Source organism: Xenopus laevis, chromosome 6L (assembly GCF_017654675.1).
Source record: "Xenopus laevis strain J_2021 chromosome 6L, Xenopus_laevis_v10.1, whole genome shotgun sequence".
NCBI classification, from domain to species: Eukaryota; Metazoa; Chordata; class Amphibia; order Anura; family Pipidae; genus Xenopus; species Xenopus laevis.
In genome coordinates this window covers 129337616-129355826 of record NC_054381.1, presented here as the reverse complement: position 1 = coordinate 129355826, position 18211 = coordinate 129337616, and the positions used below count along the sequence as shown (strand labels likewise).

The 18211-nt window shown below is 37.6% G+C and overlaps 1 protein-coding gene across 2 annotated transcripts in view; it reads left to right on the top strand.

Annotated features, from left to right (window-relative positions):
• Nucleotides 1-17234, top strand: part of trpa1.L (transient receptor potential cation channel, subfamily A, member 1 L homeolog) — a 49094-nt gene extending 31860 nt beyond the window's left edge. For both annotated transcript variants that reach the window (XM_018241519.2, XM_041566492.1), the window contains 11 exons: nt 1550-1648; nt 2535-2605; nt 4024-4237; nt 6374-6463; nt 7219-7394; nt 10121-10250; nt 11281-11463; nt 12410-12478; nt 14279-14398; nt 15333-15430; nt 16384-17234. In XM_018241519.2, the coding sequence (XP_018097008.1) occupies nt 1550-1648; nt 2535-2605; nt 4024-4237; nt 6374-6463; nt 7219-7394; nt 10121-10250; nt 11281-11463; nt 12410-12478; nt 14279-14398; nt 15333-15430; nt 16384-16582 (1449 nt within the window). In that variant the 3' untranslated portion in view covers nt 16583-17234. The remainder of the gene's footprint in view (nt 1-1549; nt 1649-2534; nt 2606-4023; nt 4238-6373; nt 6464-7218; nt 7395-10120; nt 10251-11280; nt 11464-12409; nt 12479-14278; nt 14399-15332; nt 15431-16383) is intronic.
• Nucleotides 17235-18211: the final 977 nt, after the last annotated feature.

Below are 18211 nucleotides of genomic sequence, written 5' to 3'. Positions count from 1 at the left end.
ACACTTTGTTCTACTCTAAACAAATTCTTGGCTCTATTTTGGAATTCTTCCCCCACACAGTCAGTGTTGTATTGGTGAAGGATGGGAGGCATGAATTCGTGCCCCCTTCTCATTTAGCCATGCAAATTAAGAGCTCCAGAATGCACAGGCAGCAGATAGGCCCTGTAATTACTGTCATAGGGCAGGACTAGTTTTTTTTGAGGGCTTGAATCATTTAATCCAAATGAATTCTACAAACCATAAATTGGATTTGACTGCTCTGATGATTGGCACATTTTAAAAAAGGGTTTTTACATACACCAGTTGGTTAAAACATGTCCATTCCACTGTAATAATACATGACTTGAGCGAAAAAACAGCACTTGCTTCAACTGGGGCAAGATTAACTGATGATAGGTGAGAATTAACATAAATTAATGAACTGCTATGTATGTGAAAGGCATCACTTCTGGCACACCAATGCCATCCACTGAGTGCAAGTAAATTTCATGTGTAGGTGCAAAAGAAACCCTGGAAGTAAACTCCCTCAAGGCAGGTGTTAATTCAGGGTTCTCACATTTGCATTCTGCAATTTGCATGTTGCTTGCATTGTATACAATTTATTAGAGAAGGCCAAAGGCTAAGGGTGGGCGAATTTTCGTTTCGCCAAAAATTCGCCGCTGGCGAAATGTCGATGAAGCCTTTAAAGTCTATGGGCGTCAAAAAAATTTTGTTGCGCGGCTAAACTTTTTTGACGCGCGTCTTTTTATTTTGACGCACAATGCCATACAAGTCTATGGCCGTCATTTTTTCGGCGAAACAAGGCGAACAAATTCGCCCATCCCTACCAAAGGCATCTAGGCACTAGTCTCACGTTTAAAGGAGTGTTTATAGATGACAGTGCTTTTATAAATGGCTCTTAAGCAAGTGCAAATTTGAGCTTTGTTCAGAAATATGAAATAGTTTTTTCTATTACTGCTATCACCCAGCCCAAATTACAATTCTTTTATAGATTTACCCCATTGCCATGTGTGATTCTGTCATTGCTGTAATTTGCTCACAATTTTCTGAGCATTATAAAATTAATGTGTAGTAGTGCAAATGCTAAGGGATAATTTGCACAGTTATTTATCAAAGTTGAAGTTGTTTTTTTCCTGAAAATTTTGAGTTTTCAAAGGTAGTTATCAGAAGCTTGAAATAGCTTGAATCAGAAAATACTCCAGCTAAAACCTGTTGAGATAATGTAGAAGTCAATGGCAGAGCTCCCTTGAACCATATGAAGATGTTTGTAGCCTTCATGATGTTTGGATTTTTTCAGTGGTTTGCATTCGAAAACTCAATAAATTTGAGCAAGTCAAGGTTTTTTTTTCGCCAAAAATTCAATAAACTAAAGTATTTTCCATTCAAGTTTTTCCATAAATAAGAAAACATTTGAGTTGTGAGTTTATTTCAGGTATAAAAAACCTCACAAATGTAACCTCTTATAAATAACCCCCTTGATGTGTTTTAATGCATTTCTGGAGGAATGTTCAGGAACTAACCTTGCTGTCTTTTTTTTCCTGTTTTGTAGATAGAATACAACTTCAAATATCTTCAGTGTCCACTGAATTTCAGAAATGCGCACAAGGGGGAAAATAATGTACATTATGAACCATTAACAACTTTAAATGTAAGTTTTAAAACTATATAAATATCAATTTGTATCTTGACAGACTATTTTTAAAGGCAATAAACCTTCATATAGTGGTCTTTTAATAGAATTTTATGGCCCCAGGGCTATTTTATAGTATTTAACACAAAAGGCTTTGATAGCATAGCAAGAATTCAGTGCAATTCACTTCTCTATTTTAGCGCACCTGTTAGAATAACGACAATGGAATAATTTGTATAAATAATGATAAAAAAAAAGAAATAAAACATAATAATCTTTGCTGCAAACACACTAGGGGGCACATTTACTATGGGTCGAATATCGAGGGTTATTCGACCATCGAAGTTAAATTCTTCGACTTTGAATATCGAAGTCGAAGGATTTACTGCATTTCATTCGATCGAAGGAAAAATCGTTACGATTAAATCCTTAGAATAGTTCGATTCAAAATCGTAGTCGAAGGTCGAAGTAGCCAATTCGATGTTTGAAGTAGCCAAACAAATACGTCGAAATTCGAAGTATTTTTCCTTCTAATCCTTCACTCGAGCTAAGTAAATGTGCCCCTAGGTAAGACCATAAGGCAAATGATTGTATCTTAAAGGTGCAGCTCCTTTCCTTTTCAGGTTAGAGAATGACCTACCAAGGGGAAACATATGCAGATTGGATTTTCAGTCTAAAATAATTTTCCTGGATACTTTTCCCCATTCCTAAAAAACAAAGGCAGGATAACACTGGGGTAACACAAAAACAAAATGGTAAATCTTATACAATGCTCCAATCAAAGCTCTGATTTAAATCCAACTTGGAATTTTTGGGCAATTTGTTTAAGGTGCACCTCTGTCATCCAGCCAACCCGAATAGTTCCTTTCTAATCTTCCCTAATGCTATTCTTGTGTTCTTCTAGGCCATGGTGCAACATCAGCGTATAGATCTTTTGTCTCATCCTGTATGTAAAGAATATTTGCTTATGAAATGGTATGTACCTAATTACTAAGTAGTGTTACACAATAAAATGTAATAACTATATAGTTCTTCATTTTTAAATGCATTTGATCTTTGACTTCAATCCTGCTGTACTTTTACCCCCCTTTCTTTTACTCCACAGTATTCTTCCCATCTTTGTGTCAGCTCAAAGCTTGCAGTGTTTGGTGCCCATTTTCATGGTTGTAGGTGGTGTTGTTCCACCTGGGCCTTATGGTTTTCTTTAAATGTTTCCCAGTGGCCATTCCTCCAGACAGGAAAAGTTGTTGGTAATCATTGTGGCACCAAACTGGGCAGAGTGATCTTTTGCATAGGTTTTTCAAAAACCAAATATTCTCCTCTGCAGGAACAACAACTCTTTATTTTCCAAAAAAAAACATTGCTACAGTATATTTAATGGGGAAAAAAATGTGAGCACAATAGGATGTGTTCTATGAGCTGTGTGTGTTAATCAGAATTTAGAGAATAACAATAAATCAGTCAAAAAACACTGCATTCATGTGTTCCTGGAACCTTATAAAGATTTCAGTTGTAGCACTTTGGTATCACTTCCCAAATTCCATCTAAAGCAGCAAAACCAAAGTCAAAGACATTGCACAGCAAATGACATAGCAAAATTATTTGGTAAAATACACAAGGGCCTGTGTAATCAAAGGCACCAAGTTTGCTGAGGAGCAGTAGCCTATAGCAACAAATCAGCAGAAAGGCATTTACAGGTCACTTTTTTAATATCTTATTGGTTGATATGGGTTACTGTTCCTGTGCAAACATAGTGCCTTTTATTACATATGGGGGATAGTGTAGTAGTTTATGTGATTTGTTTTTTGGTTCAAAAAATATCCCTTGTGTATTTGAGTCATTTAATCCTAAATACCTGCTACCTACCAGTGAATGTTCATTCAATTTGTAATCTATCCACTGCTCTTTTGATTCAGATCTAACAGTAAAGTACAGGTAAAGGATCTGTTATTCGGAAAGCTTGGGACCTGGGGTTTCCAGATAAGGGATCATTTTGTAATTTACATTACCATGCCATAAGGCCTGTAAAATTATTTAAACATTAAATAAACCCAATAAGCTTGTTTTGCGACCAATTTTTATCCATGCACTTTATTTAGGATGAAGTACAAGGTTCTGATATACTTTTGCAGAAAAAAAGAAAATAATTTTTAAAAATCAGAATTATTTCTGTAAAATAGGAGCTGTCTGCATAACAGGTTTCTGTATAATGGATTCAATACCTGTAAAAGACCAGCCCAGGCTGAACCACACACAGGAGTGCTGTAAAGTTGCTACTTTCTGCTAATTTCAGAACATGCCAGAAGCTGGAATATAAGTGGGATACCAATGCACCAAATGTTTTTTTTTTAGTTCTGAATGCTTTAATTCTTATTTTCCATATTTTTCTCTAGGATGGCCTATGGATTTAAAGCACATCTCCTCAATCTTGCAATATATTCCCTTGGGCTTATTCCTCTCACTTTGCTGATAATCAATGCAGTGAGGCCAGAGTCTTTAGACAAAATGGAAGAGTGTGACCACTTAAAGCGAACTGATTTTTTTAACTCATCCATGAGGCCAGAATGTATAAACATGACGAGAAAGCTTGAACCATTACAGCTCAAGGTACATTTGTGTCTTGAATATTAAAGTGGTGTAATATTAATGTTACATGGAAATGATAGTAAGATGGATATGGATGTGGGTGGATAGTTGAATGGAGCCAGGCTTAATATTCCTGCATTGGTTTAGTGAGAAAGGGCAGGATGTGAAATAGCGTTTGATACAATAGACAATAATCAACCTATCTATCTATCTATCTATCTATCTATCTATCTATCTATCTATCTATCTATCTATCTCTCATCTATCTATCTATCTATCTATCTATCTATCTATCTATCATCTATCTATCTATCTATCTATCTATCTATCTATCTATCTGTCTGTCTGTCTGTCTGTCTGTCTGTCTGTCTGTCTATCTATCTATCTATCTATCTATCTATCTATCTATCTATCATCTATCTATCTATCTATCTATCTATCTATCTATCTATCTGTCTATCTATATATACTCCATTCATATATCACAATATATTTGATCATGCACCACTGGCTTCATTGGTCTGAGTGCGGGTACTGTGGGAAATTATATATATAAATAAATTATTAGGCTGCAGTTTTGTGATATAGGAGAGAACTACTAACCAGTCTGGCCATTTACATGCCAACATTGCTGCCACTCCTAACCAAATCAACAGCTTATTGGCATATACAGTATATTTCACTAAGCCTTGCTTTAAAGGCGGCATATAAAGGGAGGCATATTAAAGGGAGACATATCTATATATAAAGGGAGGATATTAAAGGGAGGATATTAAAGGGAGACATATATAACTCAAAATCCCCTAATTGTAAAGCAATAATGACTACAATATCGTACCAGTTTCATTAGAGAGATCATTATCTGAAAATGACTCCTTTAATGAACCTCGCACACAGATCCATTATGGTCCCTGTCTGTGTTTAAGATGAGTGGTGTGTGTGTGTCCTACCAGTTCTCACCAGAAGTAGAGTAGGAGGTGAGTAGCTAATCATGGCCCTGTATTCATGCAGAAAATCTACAGTTCCCTCCCTGTCAGGTACATCTATGCGCTAATTGGTTCCTGTCCTACAGTCCAAGTGCTGAGTTCCAGCAGCTCCCCTGTCCAACTTGGGAAAGCAGCTAGCAGGAAGTAGAACAGATTGGCAGGTTAATAGGGTTTTTGAAAAAATATCAATAAAGCAACTCAAAACACAACTTTTCATACATACATTCCTTCTGTATATAAAGGAGTAAACTTTAATGATACATGCTTGTTCTTTACACAATATGCCCCTAAAACTAAGGCTCGTGCCAGACAATTTCAAATTTCTGCCTGCAGAGAAATGCAGGCTGAGAATCTGCTCTCCTGCTTCTCCTCCGTCTCCTCCATTCCTGCTCTGCCTGCACCCAGAAGTATTGTGTCTGCTCCGGTGCAGACAGACAAATCGGATTAAAGCCCCGAACTGCGACACTTTGCATTTCATGCCGAAAGACGCCCTGCCTGAAGAAGAGAAGAGGAGCAGCCTGCGGTAAATCCGCAATCGTCTGGTTGTAGCCTAAATCGTTTTGGTGACAGTATCTCTGTAAGTGGAATGTTAGGGGGATTATTTACTAAACTCCGAATGCAAAAATCCCGAAAAATTTATGATTTTTTTTATAAAAAGTTCGAAATAGAAAATCCAGCATCTCAGACCTGTCGAGGTTGCATATAAGTCAATTTGAGAAGTCCCATTGATTTTTTGATGTGTGCTGGGTTTCGTGCAACACCCAGCAAAAAAGCATAAGAAATCTGAGTTTTCGGGTGAAAAATCTGAAAAAATCGTGAAAATCTGTTTTTTTTCCTGCAAAGCAAATTTTTGGGAAATGTAATAATGAAATAGGGGAAAAAAACTGAGCGGATTCGTTCAGAGTGTGTAGCAGAAAATGTTGAGATAAAATCGGACTTTGATAAATAACCCCCTACTTGTCTCAGGTAACTACAAATATACACAAAATAGGCACAGACAGCAACCCATTTTTTCCAGGACTTTTGTTTTCTTTGATATAACATTTTTATTTTTAGTATTCTCTTGTGTATAATGAGAGGGTCCAGTTATCACAAAGTGTAAAAGAAGCATATGTAATCATTGTTATGCTTTTATCTACTATTTATTGCCATTTCTTTTTTTTTTTTGCAGGATACACAGTACACCCGAGTCTGTATGAGCCTTGTGTTTTGTATGAGTCTATTCGGAATCATAAAAGAGGTTGTGCAACTCTGTCAGCAGGTGATGCTTTTTCTTATACAGTACCTTGGTTTACATAAGCGGTGCATTTATTGCTAAAGTGATACTAGAACATTGCTATTAAAGCTTGGAGCTGTGCCAGCATGTATAGCATTATGGTAAAGTAATGATGATGTAGGGCTGTTTTTTGTGGCGTGGCCACTTAAATACAGTATTTATCCAAGAAAAGGGATAGGGGCACTTGCCAGGTCATACCAGAATTGCACACATCATCAAAATGTGGCTATATGCCTTTCAGACCGTTTTCTCAACTCAAGTTACTGAATTGAATTCAAGTTCTACTGAAATTACACACAAATAGCTTCTACTTTAAGAACATCCATGTTCAACAAGCTGTTATGATTCCTTTGGTGCTTATCAGTTAAATCCAGCTCATGCTTGCAGGATGGAATTCTTTATGCTATTTAAAGGATCAGTCGAAACAACAGAAAGGTGGTGATATCATGTGTCGCCTGTTATACACTCAGGTCCATGGGCTGATCAGTTGGAGAGCATACTATACAGACCCGTGTATGGCCACCTTTAGAATATTTTAGTTGTACATTCTAATAATCCTCCTTTAGCTGTCGTATTTGTATGTTATCTGTATTTTTGATGTATACACTCTTCTGTTGTACAGTGTTGTAGAATGGTTTGGTATTATATAAAACCATTTTGATAACAATAATAATAATAAATGCTTAGCATAGCTATATTATGACCATTATTTGTGTTTTAAACCCTTTCCTTCATTTCAGAAACTTGCCTATATCTTTGACTGCAGCAACTTTATAGACTGGTGCATCTATATATCCAGTATTCTTTTTGTATCATCTCTTTGCCACACGCCACTTGTGGTGTCACATTTGCAGTGGCAATTTGGAGCAATTGCTGTATTTGCATCTTGGGTTAACTTTCTGATTTATCTTCAAAGGTAAGAATACAATACATTATCTAAACCTATTTCATTTTAATTTATGTTGCAAGAATTGAGGAGCTTCACTTGGGTTGTGCAGCCACTGGCATTGGAATATCTTTACAGTGCAAGTGGATGGGCTATTAGTAGAATTTAGAATATATTGTAGCCACAGTATGAAATTTGCAGCAGCTTTTGACTTGACTTAAATTATTTTTTTAAGGAAATGACTCTCTGACTCATGTATTTGTTCTCAGACTACAACACTCAGTGTATTGTGGTGCCAATTGTAACTTTTCTAACTTTTCTTATATCTCATAACCTCTAATTTGAGCATAGCTCTTTGTCCACACTTTAGGGGGTTATTTACTAAGCTTCGAATACCTGATATCCCCCGAAATCTGAAAAATTCGTGATTTTTTGCGTTATAATAGGCTTCACAATGTTTTCAGAGCTTTCGGTGAAAGCTCTGAAAAATTCGGAGTTTTCGGGGAAAATTCACAAAAAAATCGTGAAAATCTGAGCTTTTCCGGCAAAGGTAATGTTCGGGAAAATGTAATAATAAATAAGCGTTAAAAACCCGAGTGGCTTAGATCGGAGTTTGTAGCAGCCGATATTGATATAAATTCGGACCTTGATAAATAACCCCCTTAAAGTGAACTAAACCCTTAAAAACGAATATGATTAGAAATGCCATATTTTTGATAGTGAGCTTACGACACCAAGGTTCAGTATCTTTATAACAATAATAATGCAGGTCTTCAAAGTTGTGCAGAGGAGCTCATCAATTCTGATTTTAGTGTTACTGCGTGTGCTCTGAGCAGCTGTTGAAAAGGTAAGCTTAGAGGGCATTGCAAATTATCAAGCAGAATAGAAGTTCATCATCAAGCAGCATTGAATATTCTGGTGTTAATTGCACTGGTTTCTGAGCTGCCATATAATATGAACTTGAGTGAATTGCCAATTAGCCTTGTATTTGCATTTTCATCATATATTACATTTTCTTATATAGTCTGTGCTGGTCTGAAAAGATTTTTCTATGTATGTACTTTGACTGAGCACCCCTCTTTTTGAATGCAATTGCATTGGAGTGCAGACACTGCGTGAAATAATATATATATATATATATATATATATATATATAGACAAATACAAGATTCCTCTGCACTCAACCCATTATCAATATATTTAAGACAGAGACATTTTGTGCATACTGCTACTGAAAAATGCCTTACCCTTTAAACAAAACAGGGATTGTTTGTCCATATATTGCAATATATTTAAGCTGGCCAACTACGTCAAAGTCATCCCATATCTGGCCAGTCCTATGCTCAATTTTCATTTGATTCATTAAGAATTCTATGGTTTCATAGTTTAGTTCTACAGGAGCAGTGACCAGCTCCATGTTGTAGCTCCCACCCTTCCCAGCTATAGTCAGGTGATCCCACTGGTGTCTAATAAAAGGGCAGCCAAGTTTGGGAGTTTTACTTTGAAAGCAGCTAGTAAGTTGCAGGTAAAACGTATTCGTCCCTTTTATAAAATGTATAATGAAACCATAGAATTCTTAATGAATCAGATGAAAATTGAGCATAGGACTGGCCAGATATGGGATGACTTTGACGTAGTTGGCCATCTTAAATATATTGCAATATATGGACAAACAATCCCGGTTTTGTTTAAAGGGTAAGGCATTTTTCAGTAGCAGTATGCACAAAATGTCTGTCTTAAATATATTGATAATGGGTTGAGTGCAGAGGAATCTTGTATTTGTCTATATGTATTTTGTGGTCACACCCTCATTGCACCCCCGCCTAATGGTTTTAAAAACTAGTGGTGAGCACAACTTTCCCTTATATAATATATATATATATATATATATATATATATATATATATAAAATTATAATTATATTATATTGTTAATCGGTCCTGGTGCTCAGATAACTGAAAGTAGCACAGAGTAGAATCCTGCAGAGGGTCGTGTACCGACAGAATACCCACAAAGCATTCGAGACTCGGGCTGAATATTTAATATGTCCCTACTGTGCGACGTTCCACCAGAACCCTTTTGCTGCACCTTGGGACAAATAGGTGGCCATCTGGGAGGTTAAAAAATGAAAATACAATACTTCCTCCACAAAACTGGCCACCGTGTGACATCACTTCCATGTTTACGTGATGCGTATGTGGGAGGCGGGTTAGGTATTCAAGCATGAGCAAAAAAAATGCTGGTAAGTGGGTTTGGGTCACATTGGGTTATTCGGATTTAGGTTGGATGCGGCCGGGTCTGTTAAAACAGACCCATGCAACTTTCTATCAATGTGCATGTGAAAAGTAGATGGGGAGCTACTGTGGCATCTTTAGAGGTACAGATCTTCACTGCTACAGGGTTGTGGTTACCTTGGGCTCTCCTATTTATGAAAAAAAGGTTCTTCATTCTCCTTATATAGGATATATATAAGGAATTTTGCCGGGTCTGAAATGGAGAATAAAAGTGGCCAGTGTTTTTATCTAAAATCATGTTAAGGTTCTTAAAATCTTGTATCAGACTTTTCATTCAGACTTGAGCAGTAGTCAGATTTTGGTATCAACCCAACAGGACATCTGTTTCCTGAAGCTAAGGGTCGGTTATTGTAGCTGGTGTGTGTAAAAAATATACATTTGTCTAGAATTATGTGCATTTCTACAAAAGTAAATCATTGTTTAAAAAGAAATAAGATGTTCCCAATGTTTATCTTTTTACAGGTTTGAAAGTTATGGAATTTACATTGTGATGTTTTGGGAGATTTTGAGAACCCTTTTGCGAATTGTGTTTCTCTTCTTTTTCCTAATTCTGGCGTTTGGATTGAGCTTCTATGTATTTCTCTATCCTCAGGTTTGCTGCATTCTTTAATCTAGTGTCTCTGTAGACCGTTGCTATGAGCTGTATTTTCAGCGCTGTACAGGTATGGGATCCATTATCCAGAAACCAGTTATCCAGAAAGCTCTGAATTACAGAAAGGCTGTATCCCTTGGATTAAATTTTATCCAACTAATCCAAATTTTTAAAAATGATTTCCTTTTTCTCTGTAATACTGAAACAGTGCCTTCTAGTAGATGTAAGGTATGACGATCCACATTTTGGAAAGATTTCTTATCCGGACAATCCCAGGTCCCGAGCATTCTGGATAACAGGTCCCATACCTGTACGTTATTTTATTGAAGTGCCTATAAACTAATAGGAGTAGTTTATGGCAGACATAACTATACACTACAGTTAGTAAAGATGTAAGATCACCAGAGACCCCTCCAGGGTGTGCTTTCTGATCTGTGTTGTGTCTGGGGGTGTAAATTCTTTTTCATAGATTGAAAATTTTTCATAGACTGTGGGACTGTGAGTAGTTGACAGTCAGAGCCCACCACTGTGCAAATTCCATTGCTTCAAAAACCAATCATGTTTATAATCTATATAATTCTTAAGAATTCCTCCAGTTCCCCCTGACACATATCATAGCCCCATCTCCAATTTCTTAGAAATAGATGCAGTTAGTGGCCATGCTCTATACTCTCTGCAGCCATATCCAGTCAGGAACACATACCTAGGGTGCCTAGCAATAAAGTCACATTTTATTTTTGCCTTGACACCTAAAACTGTTCAGTTGTGTCCAACAGCCCAATGCTTATTAAATTATAATGTCCCCCCTCCCTATCTTTAACCGGACTTTCTCTTTAGCTTCCCCCCTATTCTTATTACTCAGGATTGAAGAGCTTGAAGTTGAGAGAACAGCATCAAAGTATTCCTTTACCTTATTACTTAGCAAAATTTATGTACAGTCTTGAACAGTCTTGTACCCCCCCCCCCCCAAAAAAAAGACCAAAAGTTTAAAATTTCTCACGTTTTTGTCTGTTTTTTATTTTCATTACAGATGACCTTCAGCAGACCCTACTTTGCCTTAATGCAGTCATTTACTATGATGTTAGGAGATATTAACTATGAAGAAGGATTTCTTAAACCGCTACTTGATGACCAAATACAGTTCCCATTCTTTACATTTATCCACCTTGTTATTTTTACATTGCTGATACCGATCCTACTTATGAATTTGCTTGTAAGTTTTTAATATGTTTCAAAATGTATAAATATGTCCACTCCTGCACAGTTATCCTGCTCTTCTCAGATATCCCTATATTTCTTTACTTTATTCCCCACAGCACCACAACCTATAGACCAGATCACAGGGATAATCAGGGACACAAGGACTGCACTAATTGTTCAGTAATTTCCAGCAGGGAGGTAGTGTGCAAAGTGCAGAATATAGGTGTAATCTGCGCTTTTTGAACTTTCCACACTGCCTTCCTTCTTTGAAAGGTTTCTGAGCTCCATTTCAGAGCTAAGATAACTTTATGCATAAGAGGGGCAGACAGGAGGAGGCACATAGGCAGTGGAGTAACTAGATGTTACTGGGCCCCACAGCAAATTCATTTTGGGGCCCCATCATATATAAAGATTGTTCTGTTTTCCCTATATACATTGAAATTGCTCATTAATTAGCACCTCACAGGGCTCTCCAGCAGCCGCAGGGTTGGCTTCCTCTATAGTTACGCCCCTGCACATAGGCACCTCTTACTCATCTCTTAACTTCATTCAGCCCCCACAAGTTAGGGAGCTGTGGGGGTGCAGTAGTGCACATTATTTGCACATAATTATTTTTTTGAATTGGTAAGCGCAGATTGGTGTTTGATATAACACAATGGGATGCAGTAGTAACATAGGATAGAGCTGCCCTGCACTCGCTGTGTTCTGCCTCTTCAGATGAATTTTTAATCTGGAGTGAGGTGCAGGGGCAGCAAAACCTGGGGATGTGACCTTGTGCCTTTTACTGATCTTGCACTTTTCCCCTGGGTTTGCCAATAACCCAGTTTGCCAGACCTGATTTGTACATGAAATAACTATAAGTGATGTAGCAGTACTATCTAGGTGAGTACTAGAAATACTGGTTAATGTTACGTTGTTCAGTACAATAACCTAACGCACCTGTTTTAATGTTACTATAGATTGGTCTGGCTGTTGGGGACATTGCAGAAGTTCAACGAAATGCATGCCTAAAAAGGATTGCCATGCAGGTGAGGAGCACAACCATTTCCATATCTATCAATAGCTTATATCAGTGCTGTCCAACTGGTGGCCCACACAGGGACACAGGGCCGCTCCTGCCATGAGGCAAGGGGAGAATCTTTGTTATTCCACTCATGCATAGATTCTTTCAATCTTTAAGGCTCATCAACAGTTGCAGGAGAAGCCACTTCCACTTAGTATCATAGGCGAAATAGGGACTGGAGAGCCGTACAATGTAGTCTGAATATCTTTATTGAAGCACTATATGTTTTGGACCACAAAGGTCCTTGCTCGGACCTTTGCGGTCCGAAACATGTACTGCTTCAATAAAGAAATTCAGACTACATTAAAGGCTGCAGAATTCAACATACTCTCGTGTATTAGGCGCAGATCCAGGACATCACTCGGACAACAGCATCATTACATTAAAGGCTCTCCAGTCCCTATTTCGTCTAAGGTGAGAATCTTGCCTCAGGCGGCATGGAGTGGCCAGTTACCAGGGGAGGCAAAAAGCCGTCTATTGTAACTTTAAAAGCCGTTTTTTTTTACATTGTATACACCTCAAATTCAGAATATAAAATCCTGCACTGTTCACACATGTAATCCCCCTGCATTGTTCACACCTGTAACACCTCTATTGTTCACATACTAGCCAATTCTGGTAGTAAGCACCAACCATTTGTGCTACCACTATTGATGTGGACATGCTCATAAAAGTTCTTAAAAGAGGGAGTGGTCAACACTGGCTTCCATTATCGGCCCTCTACCACATAGGCCAGAAAATTCCAGCCCTCCGTATCACAGAAGTTGGACAGCACTGACTTATATGATCACTCTGAATGTGTACAAAACGTAACATCTGGGTGGCACATTTACTTAGCTCGAGTGAAGGATTAGAATGAAAAATACTTCGAATTTCGAAGTATTTTTTTGGCTACTTCGACCATCGAATTGGCTACTTCGACCTTCGACTACGACTTGGAATCAACGATTCGAACTAAAAATTACAGACTGGCATCACATCTACTAGTGTATAGATAAATAAAACATCATTCTCTAGCATCAGTTTAGTAAACCCTGCCAAACAGCTCATGTAGACAAAAACATTATCATGCACCAAAAAAAAAAGAAAAATAGAGAAAGGTTCAGATTACCCATTGTAACAATTATTCTAAATGCTCCAAACCATTTTAAGTAAACTGAAATACTAAATAATCACCATAAGTCAAGAATGAAAAATATGTGGATCTCCAGCTTTTCGTTTTGTAACCACATTTCCCAGTACCATAAGACACATACCCCCATATGTAATAAAAGGCACTAAGCTTGGCCAGGAGCAGTAACCCAGAACAACTCATCAGCAGGTGGCATTTACTGGTCGCCTGTTTAAAAGCAAATATCTTATTGGTTGCTATGGGTTACTGCTCCTGGTCAGTGATGGGCAAATAAATATGCGAAAATTCGCTACTCTAAAATAAAAATTGCTGCGGGTGTCGAAATTGATGTGCGGCAAAATTATTTTGACACCCATTGACTTCAATTTGATTCGTGATTTTTTTGCCCAACATTACTCCTGGGCAAACGTAGTGTTTTTTATTACATATGGGGGGAGAAACTATATTAAAATCCCCAATGTGGTCCTCTCCAATTCTAGCTTGTTCCAGTGAGGTGGACAAACTGGGCAGCCAGGAGAACCGTTGGCATGTTAGCCCTTTAATATCACTGATGACATCCTATGGCACTGGACTTGTAGGCTTCTAAGGCTACCAACACCCAACTCTAAAGTTACTTATATTGAATGTATTTAGGTGAGCCTTCATACAAGTTTAGAGAAGAAGCTTCCTTTCTGGTTCTTGAAACGCGTGGATCAGATCTGTATTACCGTTTACCCAAACAGACCAAGAATCTGGGGAATTTCTTTCACATCAGTAAGTAGTATTTGCCTGTTTGATTTTTAAGAAGATTAAAATATGTTCTTAGCCATGAACTGGTATGTAGCATGTGTTATTTACTTTGTATTGCAGAGCTTTTTCATGTACTTACATTACTTTAATGGGATATGCATTTAAAATGCATTTAAAAGCTAAAAGTCAGTCTTTTGTTTATGGTAAATATTGGATGTAAGGTAAGAAAGGGTACTGAAAATCAATGGGAAATGTTTTTTTTCCAAATTTTAAAAGAAAAGAATGCCAAATGTCAGGCCTGCTATGTTATCATCTGGTGTAAACTCTATAAAAATAATGAAATGTCTGATCCTCTCCATGTGCCGCTCTCCAGCCATTATGTGTCTATTCTAGGGCAGGCAAATGTATTCTTAAAAAGAGTAAATTAAACCTAGGAAGAAATGCAGACTAAATTGCAAATGCACAAGAGTTCCATTAAGATGAATAAAATAAGCTCTCCCAGTACAATACTATATTACAAGAAAGGAATCCCATTGTTATGACGTTTGTTTTGACACCATATGGAGTTAGATTGTCAAATTTTGCCTGTGTCTCATTTGCCCCCAAAATTGCATCACAAAATGTTATCCCTCGCAAGGCTGTATATTGGCCACAGTGTCACCAGATATTCATCACAATGTCCCACCCGTATTACCGTAATCTCCAGCCCTATTGATGTTATACAATACTTATGAGTCTTTGTCTGATCTCTCATTACTCCCTTTCTCCACCATGCTTGTCCTGTGTAGGTATTGGTTGTGCAGGCAGTGGGCCATACATGGGCCAATAAATTGCCAACTCTGGGGGACTCAATCTGCAGCTTTTATTGGCCCGTGTATGACAAGCTTTAGTCAGAATGCTATATTTTCCCAGAACAGATACAGTAATTTTATATATTCTTTTTTTTTTCCTTTCCCAGAATGTTTTTCATTATTTTTTCTCTCGTGAAGATTTGAAAGAAGACATTCCCAGCAACGACGAAACAATGGAATTGGAGCTTTGGAAACAGAAAAACAGGTCAGTTTTGATTTTTTTTTTTTTTTTGCATTATGCAATTTCATGCTATTCCTAATAGGGATGCACCGAATCCAATATTTTGGATTCGAAACGAACCCCTGAATCCTTCATGAAAGATTCAGACGAATACCGAACTGAATACGAATCCTAGTTTGCATATGCAAATTAGGGGTGGGAAGGAGAAAAATGTTTTTACTTCCTTGTTTTGTGACAAAAAGTCATGTGATTTCCCTACCAACCCTTCATTTGCATATTTGCATATGCATATTAGGATTTGGATTCGGTTCATCCTGGCAGAAGGATTGGGCCGAATCCTGAACCGAATCCTGGATTGTGCATCCCTAATTCCTAACTGAAATAATACCTGTATTCCAGTGCCTCTGATTCTTTTATTAGGGACCGGCAAGTCCAAAAGCCAGATGGGCCCACAGAACCTTCTCACTTATTATGCAATAGAGTCTTCTTGCCAGTGTCCTTGTGCCTGGGCTGTACCCCTATTCATCAGATTTTGGTTAAAGGAGAAGGAAAGTCGTTTAGCACTTGGGGGTGCCAAATATTAGGCAACACCAAGTGATTTTATTGACTTACCTGAAACCCGGGGCTGGTGCTCCTATCAGCAGAAAACTGCACCGGCCCGAGGTTATACCAGTGAGCACCACAGAGCACTTCTCTTCTGGCTTCTTCTTTCTTCAAATTTCCCGGGGCAGACGCATGCACAGTAGAATGAAAAAGCCGACTTTTTAGTTAAAGCCCCGCGAAGAAAGAAGAAGCAGGAAGTGGATCGCTCTGTGGTGCTCACTGGTATAACTCCGGGCCAGTGCAGTTTTCTGCTGATAGGAGCACTGGCCCAGGGTTTCAGGTAAGTCAATACATTCACTTGGGGTGCCTAACATTTGGCACCCCCAAGTGCTAAACAACTTTACCTATAACTGTGTCTCTGATGTGTGCACTAGGTTGAAGGATCTCACTACAATGATGCAGAAGCAAAATGACCTAATTAAGCTGATCATTCAGAAAATGGAGATTGTCTCAGAGGCCGAAGATGAAGATAATGATCACTATCAAAACAAAATGACGAAGAAACAAAAGCTTGATCGTAAAGAAAGCAAATGGGACTGCGTAGCGAAAGCTCTAAAAGCCAAGAATGCCTAGATAAAACATCACAGTGTAATCATCCAAACGTGGGCATGTTACAGAAAATTAACTTAAATTACCACTTTAATGTCATCCGCCAGCTTTTCTTTGGAACTTGCTGTTGTATATGTGATATGCGGCTTATTGCATGGGGTAGGGTTGTCTTCTTTTTTCCATTATATTAAGACACAGAGAGTTGTTCTAAAGTGACACTCACACATTTAATTTGCAATTGAAAACATGAAAAACCCTGTCAACAGCTTTTCAGTGTCTGCAAGGTGGCATCAAGTTGTGCGCACAATTTTGATGCAGTGACTTCAGCTGTCACATTATTTTGCCTTCTTTTGTGCCTTGAGTTACTGTGCAACTTTTTCCTTATATCAGCCATTTCCAATATTTCATATTTGTAATTGTACATGGTAAAAATGAAAACATATATACGAGGGAATGCAATAAAAGTTGTTCATTTTTCATTTATGCAAAGAATTTTGTCTTTGTGTGTATTGTATGTAATACAAGTTTTGTGAACTCACCACTGGGAAAATGATTGTAAATGTTGGAATTTGTCTCGTTTATACTAAACTGGAAAAGTTCTTATTTTGCCTAAAATGCCTCCTTCAAGCAGGTCTTAAAGGACAAGTAAACCTTAACATTCACTTTTTTTTTTTTTTTTTTGACAAGAGTGCTATTCTAAGGACTTTTGCAATGTACATGCATTATTTGTTTTTTTAATTCCAAGATATTAAAGGATACATGTACTATTAACATGAATGAATTTTGTTACAACAGCACCACCTGACCAGTCTGACCACCAAGTAGTCAAGGAAATTGTCAGGAGAAAGAAAGAGGGCTGGTCTGATGTTTTCTGGTTAGGAAAGATTTGAGAAAGTTTTCTAATGTTTTTTGTTAATAACAGCAGGTGGCGCTGTTGTAACAAAATTCATTTATAACACTACATAAATCATTTAATATCTTGGAATTAAAAATAAATAAATAATGAATGTACATTGCAAAAGTTCTTAGAATTGCACCCTCATCAATTTTACATTCACTTATTTTCAAGTTTACTTATCCTTTAAATTGGCTTATTAGTATCACATATGCATTAATATTCTGAGATAATTTGCAATTGTTTTTTTATTTTTTTTGTGGATTTTTCATTTATTTAGCTTGTTGTTCAGCAGCTCTCCAATTTGGAATTTCAGCAGCTATCTGGTTGTTAGGGTCTTGTTTATCTTAGCAACCAGGCAGTGGTTTGAATGCGAGACTGTCTGCAACATGAATAGGAGAGGGACTGAATAGAAAGATAAGCAAAAATACTAACACTTAGGGGCAGATTTACTAAGGGTCGAATATCGAGGGTTAATTAACCCTCGATATTCGACTAGGAACTAAAATCGTTCGACTTCGAATATCGAAGTCGAACGATTTAGCGCTAATCCTACGATCGAACGATCGAAGGATTATTCGTTCGATCGAACGATTAAATCCTTCGAATCGAACGATTCGAAGGATTTTAATACAACGATCGAAGGAATATCCTTCGATCAAAAAAACGCAGGCAAGCCTATGGGGACCTTCCCCATAGGCTAACATTGACTTCGGTAGCTTTTAGCTGCCGAAGTAGGGGGTCGAAGTTTTTCTTAA